This window comes from Erythrolamprus reginae, chromosome 3 (assembly GCF_031021105.1).
Source record: "Erythrolamprus reginae isolate rEryReg1 chromosome 3, rEryReg1.hap1, whole genome shotgun sequence".
Classification (NCBI taxonomy): domain Eukaryota; kingdom Metazoa; phylum Chordata; class Lepidosauria; order Squamata; family Dipsadidae; genus Erythrolamprus; species Erythrolamprus reginae.
Window position 1 is genome coordinate 45,271,985 of NC_091952.1, and position 21,976 is coordinate 45,293,960.

The window sequence follows — 21,976 nt, forward strand, 5'->3', positions numbered from 1 at the left end:
GCGCTGGCCCCTCCAGCAACCAAATCAGAGGAGGAGAAGGAGGCATGGGGGTCAAAATCAGCACCAGGGCAACCTGGGAGCTCCGAGCAAGGGGGAATAGGGAATGGAGCTAGCAGAGAGAGAGAGAGACAAAGGTCTGGAGGTGATTGATGAAAAAGGGGAACAGCTGGGTCCAGTGCCTGATGCGCAGCTGCGCAGAAGGCAGAGAAGGGGAGAGCAGTGGAAAGCATGGGCAGATCTTGGAGGCACCATCCTAGCTCTGGGGATAAAAGGCAGGTGGCGGAGATGAATAGGTATGGCAGACAACTATTCATCTTCCGGCTAGAGAGACTTGTTAGCCTGCAAGGTAAGCTTTTTGTTGGGGATGCCGGCATTCCTAATAAAATAATCTTTTGATTTCATGTCAGATGGTTTGTCATGTTTGGTGAGCTAGATCAGAACAATAGTATATTATAGCACACATTAGGTAAAATCAAGGCCCTGGATGTTTTTGCATTTTCATCTTCCTTTATACAATAGGATACGTTTTGTCCTATCCCTTGTGATATTTAACATCTATATGAAAGAAGTTACTTAGGGTGAAGTCTCTATGACTACTTTCCCCATACATAATAGAATCATGCATTGTGATAACATTGGTCTTTTGTACAGACAGCACACATGTAAGTTATGTGCCCTACATCATTAATATACAACTCAATTCTACAAGTAATTGCTGAGTTACAATCATTATTATACTGGATACAATATCTTTCTGGAATCTGTCCCCTTCCAAATATACTGAGCTGCAACTTTCATAATTTTTGGGCACCATGACCTTTGCCCCCCCCCCCCCCCCCCCCGGTCTTAAAATAATAGTAGTTTTGTCCAATACTTTTCAATGAGAACAAGTTGGTAAACACTATGTACAATAATCCAAAATTCTATTACTTGCATTATCACAAATTATATAATCTGAAAATGTTTTCCTACATTTTCAGGGTTCTAATTTAAGAATCTCATAAAAGCATAGATTAAGCATGTATTAAGCAATTCAAAGTACTGTTTATTTTCTTACCAGTCTGAAGCGTTGCAATGGAATTTTGCTGACATCAACTGGACTACGCTGAGCAATGTTTATAAATTTAGCTTCCAGAACTGCCACAGCACACATAACATGAACCCACCTGAGAAAAATCAGAAGTATATTTAAGTATTTAGTAAATGTTTGTTAAAAAGTGGCTGCAGGATATGGATAACCAAAACTGATACTGGTAAAACAGCTCAGAGACAAACATATTTATTTATTTATTTACTTATTGGATTTGTATGCCGCCCCTCTCCAGAGACTCGGGGCGGCTAACAGCGACAATAAAACAGTGTACAATAGTAATTTGGTATTGATGATTAAAAATCAATTAATATAAAAACCAAACATACATACATACATACCATGCATAGAATTTTAAAGGCCTAGGGGGAAAGAGGATCTCAATTCCCCCATGCCTGGCGGCAGAGGTGGGTTTTAAGTTGTTTACGAAAGGCAAGGAGGGTGGGGGCAGTTCTAATCTCTGGGGGGAGTTGGTTCCAGAGGGCTGGGGCCGCCACAGAGAAGGCTCTTCCCCTGGGTCCCGCCAGGCGACATTGCTTAGTTGACGGGACCCGGAGAAGATCCACTCTGTGGGACCTAACTGGTCGCTGGGATTCATGCAGCAGAAGGCGGTCCCTGAGGTAATCTGGTCCATAGTGTAAATAATAACTTTATGAACAATATTATCTCACCCACTCTCAATACAACTGCATAACATATTTGAAAAAAGTGCTTTGCAAAAACATTCAATACAAAAACAATCACATACTCTAGAAAGCTCATAACTGCTTCAAAGGTTCTCTCTGCTCTTTGCATGAAGAGATAATAGATTATTGGCAATATGACTGAGTCTGCATGATATATGTATCGACAATCTTTGCAACAGTTATGAAAACTTCATAGCATGTGGTTGCTTTAAGTATGTGTGGAGGGGATTGTTGCTTGCAATAATAGGCTTTGCAAAACATGAATGAATGATGAATACAGTATTTAACAAACCATAGCTTCAACTAGCATTGCATCAGACCAGGGAAACATCACTAATTTGTTGCTTAACAGAGTTGATGCCTATTAGTCCAGGGATCTTCCATATTAAATTATCACAAAAACTCACTTGTTATCATTGGCTTTTTGAAGTGCACCTCCACGAAGTGAGCATAAGCAGCAATCCTGACCGACAAAAGAAAATCACATTTATTTATCTGTATAAATATATCCTGTTTCTATTAATTTTACGCATTTTTACTCAAGGCAGGAGACATATACAACACACATTCCTTTTCTTATTTTCCCCACAAGAACTATCCTGTAAGGTAAATTGGACTGAGAGAAAGTGACAGGCCCAAAGTGATCCAGATAGCTTTCATGTCTAAGGTGGGACTAGAACTCATGGTCTCCTGTTTTCTATGGTAGCTTGGTCCCTTAATCACAAGACCAAGCTGGATTTCCTGTTGAAATCGCACCAATTAGCACTGTACTATTATAGTACTACATTCTATACAATTTTTCTGAAATGCATTAATATTCTGCAATGAGAACTATACGAGTTAAATAATTATTTTGGGTGTTAATTGTTTTTGTCTTATAGAGGATTTCATAGAAAAGACTAAGCTATGCAGAAGTGAGTCTTCGGAGAGGGGCGGCATACAAATCTAAGTAATAAATAAATAAATAAGTGATGCTTAGATGATTATTGAAAAGCCTCTTCTATCCTATCTGGCAAGATACTTCACCAGATATGCATGACAGCAGAGTTGCACATCAACATGTCTGCAACATACGAGTCAAATAAACCTGGAAAACATCATCTCCTAGCAGTATTTCATTCCCTAAACTAAGTTTCTAAAACAATGGTAAACATTTTAAAAATTTAAAAAGTAATCTCAATATCTGCGTAAATGTTTGATTCAGAAGAGATTCAAGGAAGCTACCTCCAGTACGGGTTGCTAATTAAGCTAGTTTGAAGAGGAGGTTTTGGTACCTCATGACTAGATTCTGGAATACTGATGAATACATTTAATGATGGATGATACTGTATCAACCAAACTATTCATTTAAAATATCCCATGAAGTAAAGTCCTATCAGAAACTAGATCTTCTTTACATTTTAATGAACCTTTTTTATACAAACAAATCTGTTTCAATAGCTATCTCACAACTTTCCAATGCCACCCCACTAAAGTTCATACATGAACACAAAATAATTTGGGTAGACCTCTTCTAAAGCATTAGCTTTGCATCGAGAGCACTTCCAGTCTTCAGTTGCCTTCTCAGGGGCTACTCCATAACAACCTACATAAAACAAAATAGAAGTTTGTAGGCTAAGCAATAAAAATCAGCAATGTTTCAATATTCATATCCCTTATTTTAACAAATATTAATAATGAATTTATATCCACAAAATAAGTTTGACCAATCTGGGAAATCCACTTGAAACATTTTAATAAAAAGGCAATATTGATCTCTCATAATCTGATGTCTCATTTAAAAATATAAATTTTAAAGCTATGTTTTGTTATTATTTAATCAAACTATAAAAATGATAATGATAGGTCAAATCTATTTCTGGCCCTTGTCAATTCAATGAATTTTACAACAGAAAAGAATGAACTCCAGATGTTAACTATCACAGTGGCTTATGTCTTTTTTTTAACTGCTTTAAAGTATTAGTGACATCCAAAGCATTAGGAAAGGAACACATCAGGGGTGGGTTTCATTTACCTTTGCTACGCTTCACCTGTTGCTTCTGTGCATGCACAGAACCTTCTGCGCATGCACAGATCATCTGTGATAATGTCTGGGTGGGTGGAGCCACCCCACATCACCATTATTGGTTCACCTGAACTGGGGCAAACTGGTAACAACCCATCACTCACTGGAACTCATCTAACCTGTTCAGTAACTGGCATTCCACTGAGATTTCGCTCTCTGGATTCTTATATTGTGGGCTAGTTTTCCAGAGATAGTAAATTAATCTTTACATAACATGAAAAGTACAGTGGTACCTTGACACTCAACTGCTTTGAAATTCAGTGAATTTGGTACTCAACAAAATTTTGTCCCAATACTCATCATTTGTCTGGTACTCAACCCACAAGCGCCTTGTAACTCACTACATTATTCCTTATTGGAAAAATTTGGTACTCATCATTTTTGGAGCTCATCATGCCTCCCGAACTCAATTAACACTGATACCGAGGCACCACTGTATCTGGAAGGATATATTTTGTGTTTATTGCACTTTAATTGTAGTCTTCACCCATAGTATTTTCAGATCATTTTGTTCATATTAATCTGGTGGGCATTAAAGTGCAATTCCTTGACTTGTTTCTGTGCTTTTCCTTACAGGTAAAAATAAGCAGGAATAAGCTGCTCATATTTACATTGCTTCTTTATAAACTATGGGGAAATGGAGGGGTAAATAGCAATATTTTATTTTGGGTATCAATGGACAATCAGACCTAAGTTATACAGTACTCACTGGCATGGACCCGGACCTGACAGTGCTGGCATGTGATCAGAATACTGGTGCCATCTTCCTCCAGATACGAGGTAGAGAGGCTGACATCTGTACTACAACCAGCGGTAGTAAAACACATCTCAGGGATGAGGGGCTTAGTTCTCATCTTTCCATTAGTAGCATTTGGAACTGCCTGTAAGCTCTGACTTCCACAATCTGCCTGCCAATGAGAAATTACACATTTTAGAAAAGAACAACACTGATGAAATAAAATAAATATATTATCAGAAAAGCATTCCATTTTTGTTTGCATACTGAAAGAATTGAAATAAATATTATTTCACTATGTTATGCTTTAGGTACAATGATTCCGAATTAAGTTGGATATTTTTCTTTCCAAAGAGATAAATATTTCCACCAAACAAATAATCAATAGATCCTTTTTCCAGAAAAAAGGAAAAATACGTTTGATAAAATAGATATAAAATAGTCCAAAACTTTGAAGATAAATTACATACTATGTTCATCTCAGGCACATTTCTGCAAATATGACTCCAACTATAAGATTTTATTTTTTAATTTTTAAATACATTATTCCTTATATAACAATTCATTAAAAATATTTTGGGTTTGTTTTAAGACTTCTTGGTTCTACCAAAGAATCAAAAAATAAAATGTAACTTCCTTAAATGTTTTAAACAAGGGGTTAAAATGCCACACTAAAAAGTTTGTGTGGCATTAGTGAGAAAAAAGGAGAAATGGAACAGTAAATCTTTTTGAAAAGTTATTCACATCTTAATCATTATGTCATAAAGACTCTAAAAGATCTTTTCCATCTGAGATGAATGTGACAACTTCAATGGCATTCAGCACCCATTATTACCAGGCAATTTCCCATCTATGTATTAACCAGGCTTAATCTTGCTCAGGCACTAGAATATGTACGGTTTATTTTTTAAGAAAGCATGCATTTGTCAGAAAGATGCTGTAGGAAATCAGTCCTACTTGCTATGGAAACATTGGAAGAAGGATTATTCTAACAATACTGTAATCACTTTTTAAAAATGAAACCACATTATTAACACGGTGCTTCCAACACTTCCACAAACACATTCTATCAGTGCTCTGTACTATACTGGCCAGGAGAAAGAATAATCTGCTTACCTGGTAGGTTTGGAAAAGCATGCACACTGCACAATAGGGAGCTTGCTGAGCCATAGCAATATTATACTCCTTTTCTGCTTCAAAGTTTGGAGGACGATTCTGCCAAAGTTGGCTGAGAGGCTTGGCCCATGTTTCCATCTCTTCAGTGTCTTCTTCAGGTGTCAACTGCTCTGACATTTCTGCAGTAAGAATCACACCATCTATCAAAATTTAGATAAACCATTTCCCCTTTTCTGCAATCTATTAAAAGAATAACAGATTTAAACTATTGGAAAGATAATGTTCCTCACTTTTCAGACATGCCTGCCAATGCTGTCTATTAGCAACCTTTACAAATGTTGTCTTTTACAGTGTACAAATGTTCAACTCCACACACGGCTGCTAAGCCCATACAATTTGTGAGACCATTAATTTGTAAATAATAGACAACCTCACAATTCTAAAATTATGTTTGAAATTTGTATTCTTTTTTTTCCCCTTGGATTTTGGATTGGATTGGATTTACAGTGATCCCTCGAGTTTCGCGATCTCGATTATTGCGAAACGCTATATCGCGATTTTTCAACCCGGAAGTAAACAACACCATCTGCGCATGTGCGCCCTTTTTTTTCCCTATGGCCACGCATGCGTAGATGGTGGAGTTTGCTTCCCCGCCGGGCAGATCAGCTGCTGGGCGGCTTCCCTGGGTCTTCCCCCTCTTGCCGGGGTTTCCCCTTTGCGTGGGCGGCGGGGAAACCCCAGCGCTGCTTCCGCGAGCAACGGCGTGGGCAGGCGAAGGGCGGGCGCGCGGACAAGCGGCAGCCGGACAAACGGGAGCAATGCGGCGGCCTCACAAGCGGCGGCCGCGCCAGCAACGGTGGCGCGGCGGCCGGACAAACGGGAGCAACGCGGCGGCCTCACAAGCGGCGGCCGCACCAGCAACGGCGCTGCGGCGTCCGGACAAAGGGGAACAACGCGGCGGCCTCACAAGCGGCGGCCGCGCCAGCAACGGCGGCGCGGCATCCGGACAAAGGGGAGCAACGCGGTGGCCTCACAAGCGGCGGCCGCGCCAGCAACGGCGGCGCGGCGGCCGCACAAACGGGAGCAACGCGGCGGCCTCACAAGCGGCGGCCACGCCAGCAACGGCGGCGCGGCATCCGGACAAAGGGGAACAACGCGGCGGCCTCACAAGCGGCGGCCGCGCCAGCAACGGCGGCGCGGCATCCGGACAAAGGGGAGCAACGCGGTGGCCTCACAAGCGGCGGCCGCGCCAGCAACGGCGGCGCGGCATCCGGACAAAGGGGAGCAACGCGGTGGCCTCACAAGCGGCGGCCGCGCCAGCAACGGCGGCGCGGCGTCCGGACAAATGGGAGCAACGCGGCGGCCTCACAAGCGGCGGCCACGCCAGCAACAGCAGCGCGGCGGCCGCACAAACGGGAGCAACGCGGCGGCCTCACAAGCGGCGGCCACGCCAGCAACGGCGGCGCGGCGGCCGCACAAACAGGAGCAACACGGCGGCCTCACAAGCGGCGGCCGCGCTAGCAACGGCGGCGCGGCGGCCGCACAAACGGGAGCAACGCAGCGGCCTCGCAAGTGGCGCCCGCGCCAGCAACGGCGGCATGAGGAACGCGGCCGCCGCGCCGCTCGTGCCGGGAACCAAACAGCCTGAGTTGCTCCCGGATTCTCCTCCGACCTGCCCTCAACTTACCTTCCAGCTGATGCTTCGATCCTTGGAAGAGGCCAGAGCGCCTTTCTGCACCACACTCTCCGCTTCGGTTCCTTTCCGGAAGATGGAAGTTTCTCTCCTTCCATCCTTTCTAGCAATACAATACTTGATGGTTAAAACCATCGAGTACAGTATTGTATTGCTAGAAAGGATGGTTAAAACCATCGAGTATTGTATTGCTAGAAAGGATGGAAGGAGAGAAACTTCCATCTTCCGGAAAGGAACCGAAGCGGAGAGTGTGGTGCAGAAAGGCGCTCTGGCCTCTTCCAAGGATCGAAGCATCAGCTGGAAGGTAAGTTGAGGGCAGGTCGGAGGAGAATCCGGGAGCAACTCAGGCTGTTTGGTTCCCGGCACGAGCGGCGCGGCGGCGGGCAGGCGGGTCCTCAGCTCTTGGTCGGGGGTCTTCCCAAGTGCGGAAGTGAAAAACACCATCTGCACATGCGCGAGGGCACGCATGCGCAGATGGTGTTTTTACTTCCGCACCACTATATTGCGAAAAATCGAGTATCGCGAGGGGTCTTGGAACGTAACCCTCGCGATACTCGAGGGATCACTGTATTGGATTTATATGCCGCCCCTCTCCGCAAACTCGATCAAAGTGCTGTATTGGATCCTAACTTGGTAGCTGAAAATTCAACATCAAAGTATACAACTTTGAAAAATTGTGAATCAGACTGTGATTAATATATTCAGGTATATGTTATACAAGATATTGTTTTAAAGATGTAAAGGATATGTTTAGACATCCAAAGATGTTTATTGTAAGTCCCTGACTTACAACCATTCATTTAATGGCCATTCAAAGCTATAGCGGCGCTGAAAAAAGGGACTTTTGACCATTTTCATACTTACGAACATTGCAACACTCCCTGTGGTCACATGATCAAAATTTATTTATTTATTTATCTATCTATCTATCTATTTTATTTGTTTGTTTGTTTCCTTGCTTGCTTCCTTGCATTTATAAACTGCCCTTCTCCAGTGGACTCAGGGGGGCCTATGAATGCTTACTTAGCAAGGGGCATGTATACAGGTTGCAGTGTCACAGAGTCATGTGATGCCATGTCACAGGGTCATGTGATCACCTTTTGCAACATTTTGACAACTAAAGTCATTGGGAAGCCAGATTCCCTTAACAACTGTGTTACTAACTTTAACAACTACAATCATTTACTTAACAGCTATTGCAAGAAAGGTCATAAAATGCTGCAAAACGTACAATTGTGTTGTTTAGCAACAGTATCACTATTGAGCAAACACCTTTATTACAAAAAAAAGAAAAGAAAAAAAAGAAGAAATTTAGAACTTACCATCATCACTAAGCCCGTCTTTAACCAAGAGTGGGTGATGACGTGGGAGTTTGGTCAAGGGCTGGCGACGGCCTTTTGATTGCTTATGATCCTTTACAGATCTGATGTAATCCTTTGCCATCTGGAGAAATCAAGACAGGGTCAGAGGGACAGCTTGGCGTAGCAGTTAAAGCAACAGGCTAGAAAGCAAGAGACCAAGAGTTCAAGTCCCACTTAGCCATGAAAGCCAGATAGGTGATACTGGGCTAGTCAATCTTTCTCAGCCTAACTTACCTCACTGGGTTGTTGTTGTTGTGATGTGATAAACAGGAGGATAGTGGTATGCTAGGTATGTTTGATGCCTCGAGTTTATTTTATTATTTGTAAAAATAATAAAAACCGGATATAAATAAGTATATAAATTAAAACAATAACCACAATTTTATAGTACTGTATAATCCTACTGGACGAATTCAAAAACTGAAAAATTACTTGTATATTCTGCACTGCTTAAGCTCCAGAGTACGCTAGACGTGTGTTATAGATAAAATAGTGTATTTCAGAATGCAGAACTACATCGACAATAGATTTACTTGGTATTCAGTGAAGCGGTAGATGTGATGTGCCGGTGCCTGAAAGCTGTGAGGATCTGGATGGGGGCCAACAGGCTCAGATTCAACCTAGACAAGACCAAGTGGCTGTGGGATTTCCCTCTTAAGGACTTTTCGATCTGTCCATCCATTGTTCGGGGGGGGGGGGAATATTGTCCCCCTCAGATAAGGTCCACAACTTGAGTGTCCTCCTGGACCCACAGCTGGGTTTTGACTATCACATTTCAGCTGTGGCCAGTGGGACCTTTGCCCAGGTTCACCTGGTACACCAGTTGCGGCCCTACTTGCACCAGGAGGCTCTCCACACAGTCACTCAGGCCCTCATCATCTCCCTTCTTGATTATTGCTATGCACTCTACATGGGGTTACCATTGAAAAGTGTTCGGAGACGGCAAATAGTCCAGAATGCAGCTGCGAGAACTATTATGGGTGTACTTCGGTACACCCATGTAACAACTTTGCTCCGCGAGCTGCACTGGCTTCCTATTAGTCTCTGCGCAAAATTCAAGATGTTATTACCTATAAAGCCCGATGGCTCAGGGCCAGACTATTTACGAGACCGCCTCTTGCCGCATACCTCCCAGAGACCAATAAGAGCTCACTGAGTTGGCCTCCTCTGGGTCCTGTCAACTAAGCAATGCAGGTTGGCAGGACCACCGGGGAGAGCCTTCTCTGTGGCTGCCCTGGCTCAATGGAACCAACTTCCCCCCGATATCTGTACTGCTCCCACCCTGCTGGGCTTTCACAAAGCTACGAAGACTTGGCTTTGCCGACAGACTTGGGTGCCATAAATTCACAGCTTGTTGGCCAACTGTAAGAATGGTGTGTATGTATATGAGTGTGATTTTCTCTTTATAATAACTTTTTATGTTTTTTTTTTAGTGTGTTATGTTTTAACCTCAGTTAATTGTTCGACTTCTTTTACTGTTTTGTATTTATTCTTATTGTACTTATAACGTTATTGTAAGCCGCCCTGAGTCCTTTGGGATTGGGTGGCATAGAAGTCGAATAAATAAAATCTATTGCAGCAAATTCAGTCCTAGAAATATTCTTTACAATTGCACATCAGCTGATAAGGTTATCAGAAAGTTAAAATCAGATAGAAGATTAGATATTACAATGTTCCACGATAATTGTCTATTGAGAATGCATCCTATAAATTGTTTTATCATTCAAACACGTGTCCCAAACACGTTATACAAGATAGATTGTAAATATACCCTCTGATGTAATCTTACTTTTGAAAGCTCCTGTTCATCCACATGAGCTGTGGAACTGATTTTCTTCCTGGAAGGCTGTTCAATTTCCATGATATTCACCTCTTCCTTAGCATAACTATGAACTGTGAGCACCTCAGTTTGCTCAACCAACTGCCTGGAAAGATAAGGGGGTTCAGAATCTGAAGAGCCAGAACTAAAAGATGAACCAGACTGAAGGCTGGAGACTGGGCTTGGTTTCATGGTCGATTGGGTCAAAACTGAAGATACAGAATGTGAAATGGAAAGATCTAGAACAGCTGCTTCTGGCTCCTCTTCCTCCTCTTCCTCCTCTTCTTCTTCCTCCTCCTCCTCATCTAGTTTAACATTTTTCAGTTCTTCAAATTTTACTTCAGAAGAATCTGCATACTCTGCAACAAAAAACAATATTTGAAATAACTCTTTAGTAACTGCTACCAAATAAAATGCTCTATTTTATTAAAGCCTAAAAATCAATTTGAAACTAAGGCTTCAAGATTAAAAATATTAAATGACCCAGTCTAGCTAGAAGTTTAATGTACTTTAAAAATACTCCTATAATTTGAATTTCCTCTAGAACTTCATTAACATATTAACAGAATGTCATACCTTTAATTTCTCACTAACCAGGCATTTATTCAATTTTTAGAATTTTTATTAACTTATTTACTCCAATCTTTCTCTTTGGTGTTGTATTCCTTTTCTGAGACATATTTCCAAATCTTTTTAAGTTAAAAAATGATTTTGTATTTTATTTCATAATTGAAAGTCTTGTGGCTTCCATAATAGTCAACGAGCAATTTTTGGATAAATGTCTCCAATCCTCGAGGCTACTTCTCAATCTTTGAATTTTTCTGTTTTAGAAACATAGAAGTCTGACGGCAGAAAAAGACCCCATGGTCCATCTAGTCTGCCCTTATACTATTTTCTGTATTTTATCTTAGGATGGATATATGTTTATCCCAGGCATGTTTAAATTCAGTTACTGTGGATTTATCTACCACGTCTGCTGGAAGTTTGTTCCAAGGATCTACTACTCTTTCAGTAAAATAATATTTTCTCATGTTGCTTTTGATCTTACCCCCAATTCTGTTAGTTTCTGATTTTATGTTGCTAAAATTATAAGAACATAACCAAGAAATTCATCTGAGACCTTTGCAGATGCTTCAATTTCTGGAGCATATCTTTCATATTCCTAATGAGGCATTATATCAGTTTTCAATCTGATGTTTTCTTTCAATGTTTTAATGTCCGTTAAAAGCAGAAGTTGGGTTTATGCATTACACTAAACCTCACATAGATTGGCAACATTCAAACATTAAACTAGGCCAAGGGTAGGCAAAGTTGGCTCTTCTATGACTTGTGGACTTCAACTCCCAGAATTCCTGTGGCAATCATGCTAGCTCAGGAATTCTGGGAGTTGAAATCCACATCATAGAAGAGCCAACTTTGCCTACCCCTGAACTAGGCCAACATTAAACAAGTTTCCTTATGGCTAGGTCATAGTAAAGTTCCAATTAGATAGGCCACCATGAACAGTAGCATTCAAGAAGTTACCTGGTGGTGCAAGGCCTTCATCACCTTGCTGTACAGGCTCTCTAGCAGGTCCAACTGGAGGGGCTGCTTCCTCTATCTCAAACTGCATTGGGACCACCTCCTCCTTGGGAAAGGACTCGCTTTGGCTCACCTCATGAGGAACTTCTAAGCAGACTCGGTGCCGCTTGCTTCCAATGCGATGCTTTGGGACACTGCAAAAAGAAATAACATGTCCTCTTTTAAACCAGGAACGTCTGCATGCAACCAAAGAGAGTTAGTAATGCAGCCCTACAATGTTGTAAATTCAATGCAGCCCAGGCAAGCCAAAAGGTTGGAAACTCCTGTTTTAAACACAACTCAACACTATTTTAATATCAAATTGCTCTCTCTGAAATTCAATTGGTCTTATGACTTTTCTGAAGTACCTGAAAAAGCACTAAAAAAAATACTACTACTAGGAAGAAAAATTTAAAAAAAAATAGTTGGAAAATGTAGTTCACATCCATTTGTCAAAAGTTGTCAAAATACACAAGCCTTCTATTCATATTAATATGTGAAAATTATTTCTTATCAGTTGTGAGAAATTACATTTAACCTAAGGATCCAAATAAACACACTTGATATTAGATAATAAATATTTCTATCACAAAGTATCTATCATTATTATAAATTTACAACAGATCAGAAGAGAGTTATAAGAGAATCTAAGAAGATATGTTATTTAACTTAAGACAAGTCAGAAAAACTATTTGAAATGCTTTCTCCAATTATTTGGTGACCAGACTGGTTCCAACCATTAATTTAATTTCTGTTCATATTCTAGAGCCTACAGACAACTAAAAATCACATACCCATTTTCTAAAACTTACTGAATTTGGTTATTAAACAAAACAAGGAGAAAGGGAGAAGAAACAAGTCCCAATATAATTGGTAGCAATTAACATGGACAATAGGAGAAGCTCCAAAGATGCAACTTATTCATGAGTTATTAATAAGTGAATGACACTGGCTAAGCCATGATTTATGAAAAAAAGCAAACATACCTCTTTTTCTCCATATCTTCATCTGCTTTGCATTCTTCCTCTGTTTCAGTTTCTTCTGGGCAGTGCTTCTCATTCTTAACCTTTTGAAGGAGTTCACCCTTAAAGAACTCAGATGCTTCTGGTGTAGGAAGAGTATGATCAATGGCAGTCACATCTTTCCCAGCTTTCCAGAGCTTGTAACGATCAGGCTGATATTTCCTCACAAAGACATCCATGGAGATTTTGACCATGTCCTTTCGGCAGGAGCACTGTATTGGAATAACAAAACAGTTTAGACCACTTATGTTTTCATTTCAATTCAGTATTAAATTCACTCTGCAACTTTGCCTCCTTATGAGAGCATTATATTGTTCCCTAGTAAGAATAAATGGTGACTTCGAACATTGAAGGCTAAAAGCAATTACACGGAAAAAGGTGGAGAACAAAACAACAGGTATTTAATATGTTTTATATCACCAGATATACTGTATATCTGTTGTGAGCTTTCTTTCCAACAAAGCATTTGTTCTTGAACTGAGTACTTTGAAATATTACTAATAAATAAACAACAGTGCACAGAGTGGTCTCTAGAAAACTGAGGTTGCAGCTATGCCTGAAAAAGACACGCACTTGATGAATTAACAGAAAAAAACATTAGGGAGACATTTAAAAAAGGGTATAGGAAAGCGAACATATCTGAAAAATATGAAAACTAAACAAGTATTATCCTATTTCCATTTCATAAGTCTTATTGTTCAAACACACTGCTCAAAAAAATAAAGGGAACACTCAAGTAACACATTCTAGATCCGAATGAATGAAATATTCTCCTTGAATACTTTGTTCTGTACAAAGTTGAATGTGCTGACAACAAAATGAAATTGATTGTTAATCAGTGTTGCTTCCCATGTGGGCAGTTTGATTTCACAGAAGTTTGATTTACTTGGAGTTATATTCTGTTGTTTTAAGTGTTCCCTTTATTTTTTTGAGCAGCATATATAATGAAAAAAGCATCTTAAGAATTATGCAAACAGACATACCGTATCTCTAACTAAATATTTATGGATGACCACTGTGACATCTATATCAAAAACAGTACATAACTAATAAGAGATTTCTACATTTCTGTATCTGAAGCTTTTTCCCCTTAAATTGGCTTGGAGGCTTTATTTGTATGAATTAATACATTTTTATGGATGTCTAAAGTTAAAATAGTGAGCTCTACTTCATAGTGCATATTTAGCAGCAAAAAATTGTTATGAAATAGGATGCATTCCATCAACCACAAAATATTAAATTGATAAATGTTAATCTATAATTCTGTCAAATAAACATTTAGGTATAAGCAACAATTCTTACTAAAATAGACTGCTTTCCATACTCAATCCAACGAAGTGTGGCAAAATTAGTAGATTCAGCGCAGTTGAAGCCATGATTAAAACCAGCATGATATCCATAAGGAAAAGTTATCATGAATTCACCTGTTTCCTGTGTCACCTGAAAGAGAAGCAATTAGTATGGATTTCTAAAGTTTATATGATAAATCTAAAATTCATATGATAATTATTTTATAATTTTCAGTACTATCAAGCTGGAAATAGCACATATTTCTAGCTTTTTCTAAGAATTACTTAATGAATATATATCAAAGCAGATTTAAAAAATTGTATCCTTGGAATTTACAGATTATCTATGAAAGATGTGAATAAAGAATACATAGAAAATATTATCAGTGTGAAAAAGAAATGACATGATTCCTTGTTAAAAATAAATAAATAAATCTATTTCTCTTTTCCCATATCCATTGGCTGTTTCAGAGTGCTCCCCACACTCAAGATTCTTTCTCTAAAGATATTTTGCGCATATGTAAAAATAAGAGGGGCTGTTCTAACTGATACCTACCTACTGTGTGCAACTACTGAAAAGTTAGAGAGGTTAAAACAAAATATAGGAAGTTTTCCAATCTGGCCTTTTTATTTTCAGTTCCTATAATTATATAAGAATATCTGCCTTCCTAGATTTCTGTAAAGTGCCATCAATTTTTCCTTACTTTGTCAAATGGGATGCCATATTTCTTCAATATTGATGGTGAGATCAAGGTCATTTTGTGACGGAGAAAAGCTTCACAACTCTGAGCACTTCCAGGAAAGAACCCTATTTAAGAAACAGACATTCAGCAAGTATTGTTGAAAATGACTGCTTGTACAACATTCATTGGATGCAGAACTGAATAATTTGGTATGGCTTTTTCCAAGGTTGAAAACATTAGATAGATAAAATAACCACAAAACTTAGAGGCAACTTTCAGACAAAAGTTCCAAATGAAAAAAAGAAACGTACACTTTTCTTATTCTCTCTTAACTGATAATGAAGCATCAGAGACATTTTTTAAAAAGAAAGCCTTCATTATTGTTTTCACATGTAGAGAGAGCTTTTAGAAAGTTCTTATGCCCTGAAACATAGTAAGTATTGTATTTGCTGGATATAAGTCCAATAATTTTTCAAAATTGTTCCATAATTCTTCAAAATTATTGCTGTTACTTTACATGTAGTCCATGACTTACGACCACAATTGGGACCAGAATTTCAGTTGCTATGGAAGGCAACGTTAAGTGAGTCATGCCCAATTTTATGTTTTTTCGGACACGGTTGTTGAGTGAATCAAACAGTTATTAAGAGAATCTGGCTTTTTCCAGATTGCTTGTCCAAAGACCCCCGGAAAAATTGCAAAGGGCAATCATGTAATAGTGCAACTTTGTAAATACAGTCTGGTACCAAGTGTCCAAATTTTTATTATGACCATGGGTATGCCATATCAATCGTTAAGAGCAAGAACTGGTCTTAAGTCTCCCTTTTTCAGTACCATTGTGACTTCAGTCACTAAATGAAGGGTTATAAATTCAGGATTAGGGTCACAATTAAGTTAAAAATAAAAAATAGCTGTTCTTCAGAAACTATACAGACTGATATAGAGAGTGAGGGGGATGTTTACCTTTGGCAAGACGTTCCAGCCGCTTCCCATGCTCTGGAGGAATACAGTACCTGTGATTGCACATAAACAAATAACAAATATAGTCACCAAAAATGTTTTAGGATTAAGTTATATAATAGTGATGGCGAACCTTTTTTTGCTTGGGTGCCAAAAGGGCATGCGTATGTACGATTATGCGTGCGCGTGTGCGCACCCCCATAATGCAATGCCCTCCCCAGCTCATGTACGCACAATGCCCTCTTGCACTGCCCCCATTGTGCATGCGCATAGGCCTCACTAAAGCATCCGGACTTCCTGGAGGCCCATTGGGCTGGTTTTTTTGCCCTCCCCAGGATTCAGGAAAACCTCCATAAAACCTGTGGATGGTGAAAAACTGGCCGAACGGAAAGTTCAGAAATGAACTTCTGGTAGGCCTGTTGGCCATTTTTCGTCATTCACAGGCTCTGGATGCTTTCCTGAAGCCTGGGTAGAGTGAAAAAGGCCTCCATTCCCTCTCCGAAAGGTGGAAAATCAGCTGGCCAGTGTGCATATACACGCTGGAGCTGACATAGGGCAACGCCTCGCATGCCCTCAAATATCACTCCGCATGCCCCCTGTGGCATGTGTGCCATAGGTCGCCATCATGGTTATATAACAATGCTGACATATAATAAGCAAGTTTAATCATTTCCCATCTTCACATCATTCCTATAATTGAGAAAATCAGCTTCTTGTTAAATATGATCAATTAAAAATGGATGCACACAGACACACTCCACAGGATATCTCACCAGGACTTGGGTTCCCCAAAATGCAGATAATTTATACTGTACAGGTCCATGTCCTCCGTGTGCCAGGCAAAGGACGTTTTCCACATGCCAAAGTAGAGATAAGGTGTATTCACTCCCTCAATGGTAATGCCACTTTCATTTTCTACTATATCCAGAATTGTATTCAGATGACCAATATTCCACTCATCTATATTCTAAAAATAGATTAAGCATTTTTTTAAAAAGCAGCAAGCTAGTAACATATATTTCAATAGCTGTATAAAAAATCAGTGATGGTACTCAATATAATTTTATTTTATGATTATTTTATGAATTTTGCCTCATATATTCCATCCATGTACACATGATATATACCGATACATATTTCAATTTTCAGGGATCAACCTAACAAAACCAAAAACACTGATGTTGAAAACTTGAATCAATGCAAAAAAACATTGAATCAATGCAAAAAACAAGTTATCACTAACAAACAGAACGGGAAGCTATTAATTATGCCTCATTATTCCTCTTTTACCTTGTCATAGAGTGTGCCATTAACATCTGCCCCATAGATGGGAGCATTGAAAGTGAGATTCTTCCAGTACTTGCGTTCAAGATCTTCAAAATCTATATACCGAGGAGTACAGTACCTAAGGGAACAAAGGTTCACTGTCTTTATATAATTGTCTATTCACTTTCTTTATTCACTGACAAATGTAATGAATCATCACCAATTTTAAATAACATATTACTGTAGACATCCTGGAAATCAGAATTTAAGAAGATAGTCATGTACAAACATTCTAGATGAAAATTTCTCTTATCATTTAAAATTTGTAATAAAATTAACTAAGATTTCAACTAAATCATGCTCAAAGGCTGAAATTGTTCACATATAAAGATGCTGTAACTTCTACCAATATTATTTTAATATAATTTAATTCTTTTGGTCTTAGTAAAGGTAGAAAGCAGAAATAGGTGTCAGGTCAGCAATATCTTAGCGAAATCCATTTAAAAAACTAGGTTTTGATTGAGGAACTATCACACACATATGGAGCTTCTCAGAGATGACCCATTCAAATATTTGCTATTGAAATAGTGCAGTCCATTCATAAAAAATTCTTTGGAGCTAAGAAACAGAAACAAGTATTCTCAAGAAATTGCATTCCAATTTGTAATTACACTTATGCCAGATACTGACATGGACTTTGTTAAATTAAGATGCTTTTAGATTTGAACCAATACAAACTTATATACCCTATACAAATAGACATATATAAATACATATATTTAGAATCTTTCATGTTTAGAGAATCTTTTATTACTTGTCGCTATTTGCTATCCTCCTGAATTCTCGGACTGTCATAGGTTTCTTCTGGATGTTATACTGAGTGAAGAGGCCTGACTGGCCAGTAACCACTTGCTGAATGGGAGCAGGAATGACCACATCATCAATATCATCATACCAGCTGCGTGGTTTCCATTCCTTAGGAGGAACAATCTAGAAATTGTAATTTTTATATGAGTAATTAATAGGAAAACTCAACACAAGAATAGAACATTCAAAGGTAGGTAATATAATATTTATTATATTCAAAGGTATATATATAATACTTCAAACAGACTGACTCTTCAGCTACACACAGTAGCAGAATTATGCCTCAGCATCATATAGTAATAATCCACAAACAACCCTGTTTATGTTCTTGTTTAGAAGTTAGCATTTTATATAATTAAGCATACTGTAAATTAATATTCATAATCAAGAAATCTTAGGTTTAAAATCATTATCATGTATTTGGCTCATTAATTAGTTTAGAAGTATATATGCCAAAATGACTCCTGGTTTACTGAAAATCCAAAATTAATTAAATACAAAGGAAAATTCCTACTTAAATGGTACATGATCTTTTTATTGCAAACAGTAAGTTCTTTGAAAGTAATGTCACACAATGTGTTAATGTATTTTCTTATATCTTTGAAACAATAAAGCACCCAAGACAGGCTTTGCTTACTGGCTACTACATATACATGCTTATTGAAAAAGATGCACAGACGCTTTATTGATTCAACAGAGATGCCTACAAAATGCTACCTTGTGTTGTGAAGCATGACTTTCAACAAAATGGCACAGATCTAATGAACAATTAATATTACTGCAGGTGTATTTTTAGAATTCTGCATATCTAAAGTAATAGAATGGTTTGTTTAGAAATTAATCGTGATAGTGCATACCATAAAAATAAAAATTTTAATACAGTTTTCACGGGTCCCCCAGAAACATTTAGACTTCATTTCAAATCCTATGTCAAAGTTAAAATAATGTGTAACAAAAGAAAAATCTGGAACTTCAGAATTTTCATTAAATGTTTGATCTTTCGCACCAAAAATGAGTACTATTTCTTCATCAATGGGATTTAATAAAATCTCACAATACAACTTGCTCACTTGTATGCTGATTACCAAACAAATATGTTATATTTTTCTGAATCAAATTTAGTTATACTAAATATGAATGAATAAATTGCAACATTACCATCAATGTTCCCAGCCCTTCTTACCTTTGCCAATCCAGCTCTATGGGCTCCTTGAGATTCTATATAGGCAACATAACGGCTGAAATTTTTAAATTCTTCCACAGTTGGATGGAATGTCATTATTCTGGCACTCGGATTTAGGTTCTCCAATTCGGATCCCATGTTTTCCCCTCACAATCGTTCTTGTCATATGTGAATCAGGAGAACTAATGCACTAATACAAATAATTATAAGGTTTGTAAATTAATAAGTATTATATAGAGAGTTATTGAGCATACAATAAAGAATGAGAAATAGCATCAAAATATGTCCACTTTCTTAACTGAAACTACAACAAACCCAACCCTTCTCAATTTTTATTGTGACTATTTTACATCTTTATACGCCTAAATATCAATTTCACATTCAGATTTACCGAAGAAACCCAGGAAAGTGTAAGTACCAATTCTATTGTTTGATTTAAAAGCCTCAATCTTAAATAATAGAAATAATTTGACACCACTTACAAAATAAGTCTCAATAGCCATTGATAAATCAAAACCCACCAATGTGAACTTCTCTTGATAAAAATTCTATACAGTATTACTATCACTTTTCCTCTTCTTGGAGGCTAGCTTCACATTAAAGAGAACAGCTTTGTTTTCCATAGAGAAAAGCAAGTCCCTACTCTGAAATCTGTTTAACTATCCTGTTAAATGACTATTGCTGGTCTTAGACCTACCTATCCAGGTCCTGAATCTCCTCCCACAGTCAACTGAGGCCACAGGTACTGTATTTGTTTCTGAAAATAATGCTTCTCCAAAATATCTACACCCTGGGCTTGGTTACTAGGCCCTCAAGAGAAATGGAGAAAAGAAAGGTGACAGATAAAACTAAAATTAATTTATGTGTGTTTATTTATTGAAATAGAGGAGCTAAAGGGGGCAGGATGGAAATATTGTTACTTTTTAAATATTAAAACTATTTTAAAAGTTTTTTTTTAAAAAGAACCTGGAAATAAGGGGAAACAAAGATTATCAGGATTTCCCCAAAATTCTTTGCAATCTTTTGCTTCCCATTTTTTAAACACTTTGATTTATCTGGTTCTAAATAAACCTCAAGTCATCTGCATGCTGTTAAAAGCAGTTGTATTTGTTTACCCAGTGCTCTAAGAGGCCCCGACATTTAGAAGTTTGCCCCACCCCAAATTCTAAACCTTTAAAAATTGATTTTTATAATGCCAGTATAACAGTAAAACATGCACACAACACATAGCAGTGTGCTCAATGCTTAAAGTGCCCACCACCAGACAACATTCATACCCCTCCACCAAAATGGGTGCATATTTCCTATATGCCATTTTAACTTGGTTTAAATTGATTCCCCCAGGCTGTTTCCATTTTATGTATGGTTTGTCTGGGATGTATGACTGTTTTATATTAAGGATTTTAAATTGTTTTTAATCATTGGATTTGTACTGTGTTTTGTTGTTGTGAGCTGCTCTAAGTCTTGGGAGAGGGGCCGCATACAAATCTAATAAATAATAATAATAATAATAATAATAATAATAATAATAATAGCAACAATAACTTAAGAGCAGTATATCTATTTACATATTATAAAGTAATTCTAATTTATTCTTTATACCTTGGTCTCGAATTCTACTAACCACATGTCCTCTTACCTTGTCCCATCGTCCCATCTGTGAGATTAATTAAACTAAAATATTATTTCCCTACCCTCTCTTCTGTACCGGCCCTCATTTCATTCCTTTCTTTTTCGTTTTTTTTTCTTTTGTGCTTAAATGGCGAGGAAGGGAGGAGGCCGTTTCGCCTCAAAAAATTTCGAAACTGTCCCTCGAAGTTATTCCCCGCCTATTGTGACCCTAAGCCCTTTTTATACACGGATCGCCCGGAACGACGACGGCAACAGCTGATCCTAGCATCCCGAGCTCCCGTGTGGCTGGGAAGAGGCACGGAAGGAAGCGACCCAGATCGACCTCCTCTCCCACAAGGCCCGGCGTTGACATAGCAACTTTCTAGCCCTCCATATTTCCCTGGATGGATGGAGGGGGGGGAGGCTGGAAATAGGAAGAGCATCCACCCCCTCGCCTCTATCCCTTCCCCCCGGTTTCAAGGAAGTGCCCCCCTCCTCTCGGTTGTCGGTTCTCCATAGCGCGACCCAAGAGCCCCGCCCGGATGAGGCTTCCCTTCCTCCCCGTTCCAGGCTTTAAAACTCTTCCCCGCCGTCTCCCTTTAACCGCATTTCCACTCACCGAAGGCCTCACAAGGAGCCACCTGCACTTCTGACAGGGCCCGAAATAAGAGTTCTGTATTAGCCTGTTGGGGCCAACCCCGTCTGGTGTCCCGCCCCCCTCCCCCTTACGGTCACGTTCAGGACGTTTTCCCGGCCGCCATCCAATCCCTGAGAGTTTCCGCATCCGTTTCACACCATCTCATGGGTCAAGGGAAGTGCCAATCACGCCCCCTTGCGTCCGTTTCGTAAGCGTCGCGACGGCGGAGCGAATTGGGACTCCCCGCCGCGAAAGTAGTTCCGTAGGCGAGGCACGGACTGAGCGCGCCGACGCGGTTGCGCCACTATGCGTTTCAAACGAGAGGTTTAGAC

The 21,976-nt window shown here is 39.1% G+C and overlaps 1 protein-coding gene across 2 annotated transcripts in view; it reads right to left on the reverse strand.

Annotated features, from left to right (window-relative positions):
* Window positions 1-21,732, reverse strand: part of KDM4A (lysine demethylase 4A) — a 31,221-nt gene extending 9,489 nt beyond the window's left edge. The window contains exons 1-17 of one of the 2 annotated variants that reach the window (XM_070745044.1): window positions 21,627-21,732; window positions 19,397-19,586; window positions 18,161-18,336; window positions 17,371-17,485; window positions 16,854-17,047; window positions 16,084-16,133; window positions 15,142-15,245; window positions 14,451-14,588; window positions 13,113-13,360; window positions 12,091-12,281; window positions 10,537-10,925; window positions 8,709-8,829; window positions 5,694-5,872; window positions 4,551-4,749; window positions 3,285-3,361; window positions 2,184-2,239; window positions 1,058-1,166 (exon numbers count right to left, since the gene is read on the reverse strand). In XM_070745044.1, the coding sequence (XP_070601145.1) occupies window positions 1,058-1,166; window positions 2,184-2,239; window positions 3,285-3,361; window positions 4,551-4,749; window positions 5,694-5,872; window positions 8,709-8,829; window positions 10,537-10,925; window positions 12,091-12,281; window positions 13,113-13,360; window positions 14,451-14,588; window positions 15,142-15,245; window positions 16,084-16,133; window positions 16,854-17,047; window positions 17,371-17,485; window positions 18,161-18,336; window positions 19,397-19,534 (2,484 nt within the window). In that variant the 5' untranslated portion in view covers window positions 19,535-19,586; window positions 21,627-21,732. Of the gene's footprint in view, window positions 1-1,057; window positions 1,167-2,183; window positions 2,240-3,284; window positions 3,362-4,550; window positions 4,750-5,693; window positions 5,873-8,708; window positions 8,830-10,536; window positions 10,926-12,090; window positions 12,282-13,112; window positions 13,361-14,450; window positions 14,589-15,141; window positions 15,246-16,083; window positions 16,134-16,853; window positions 17,048-17,370; window positions 17,486-18,160; window positions 18,337-19,396; window positions 19,587-21,035; window positions 21,326-21,626 lie in introns of those variants that run through there. The other variant, XM_070745045.1, reaches the window with a different exon arrangement.
* Between the last annotated feature and the right edge of the window lie 244 nt (window positions 21,733-21,976).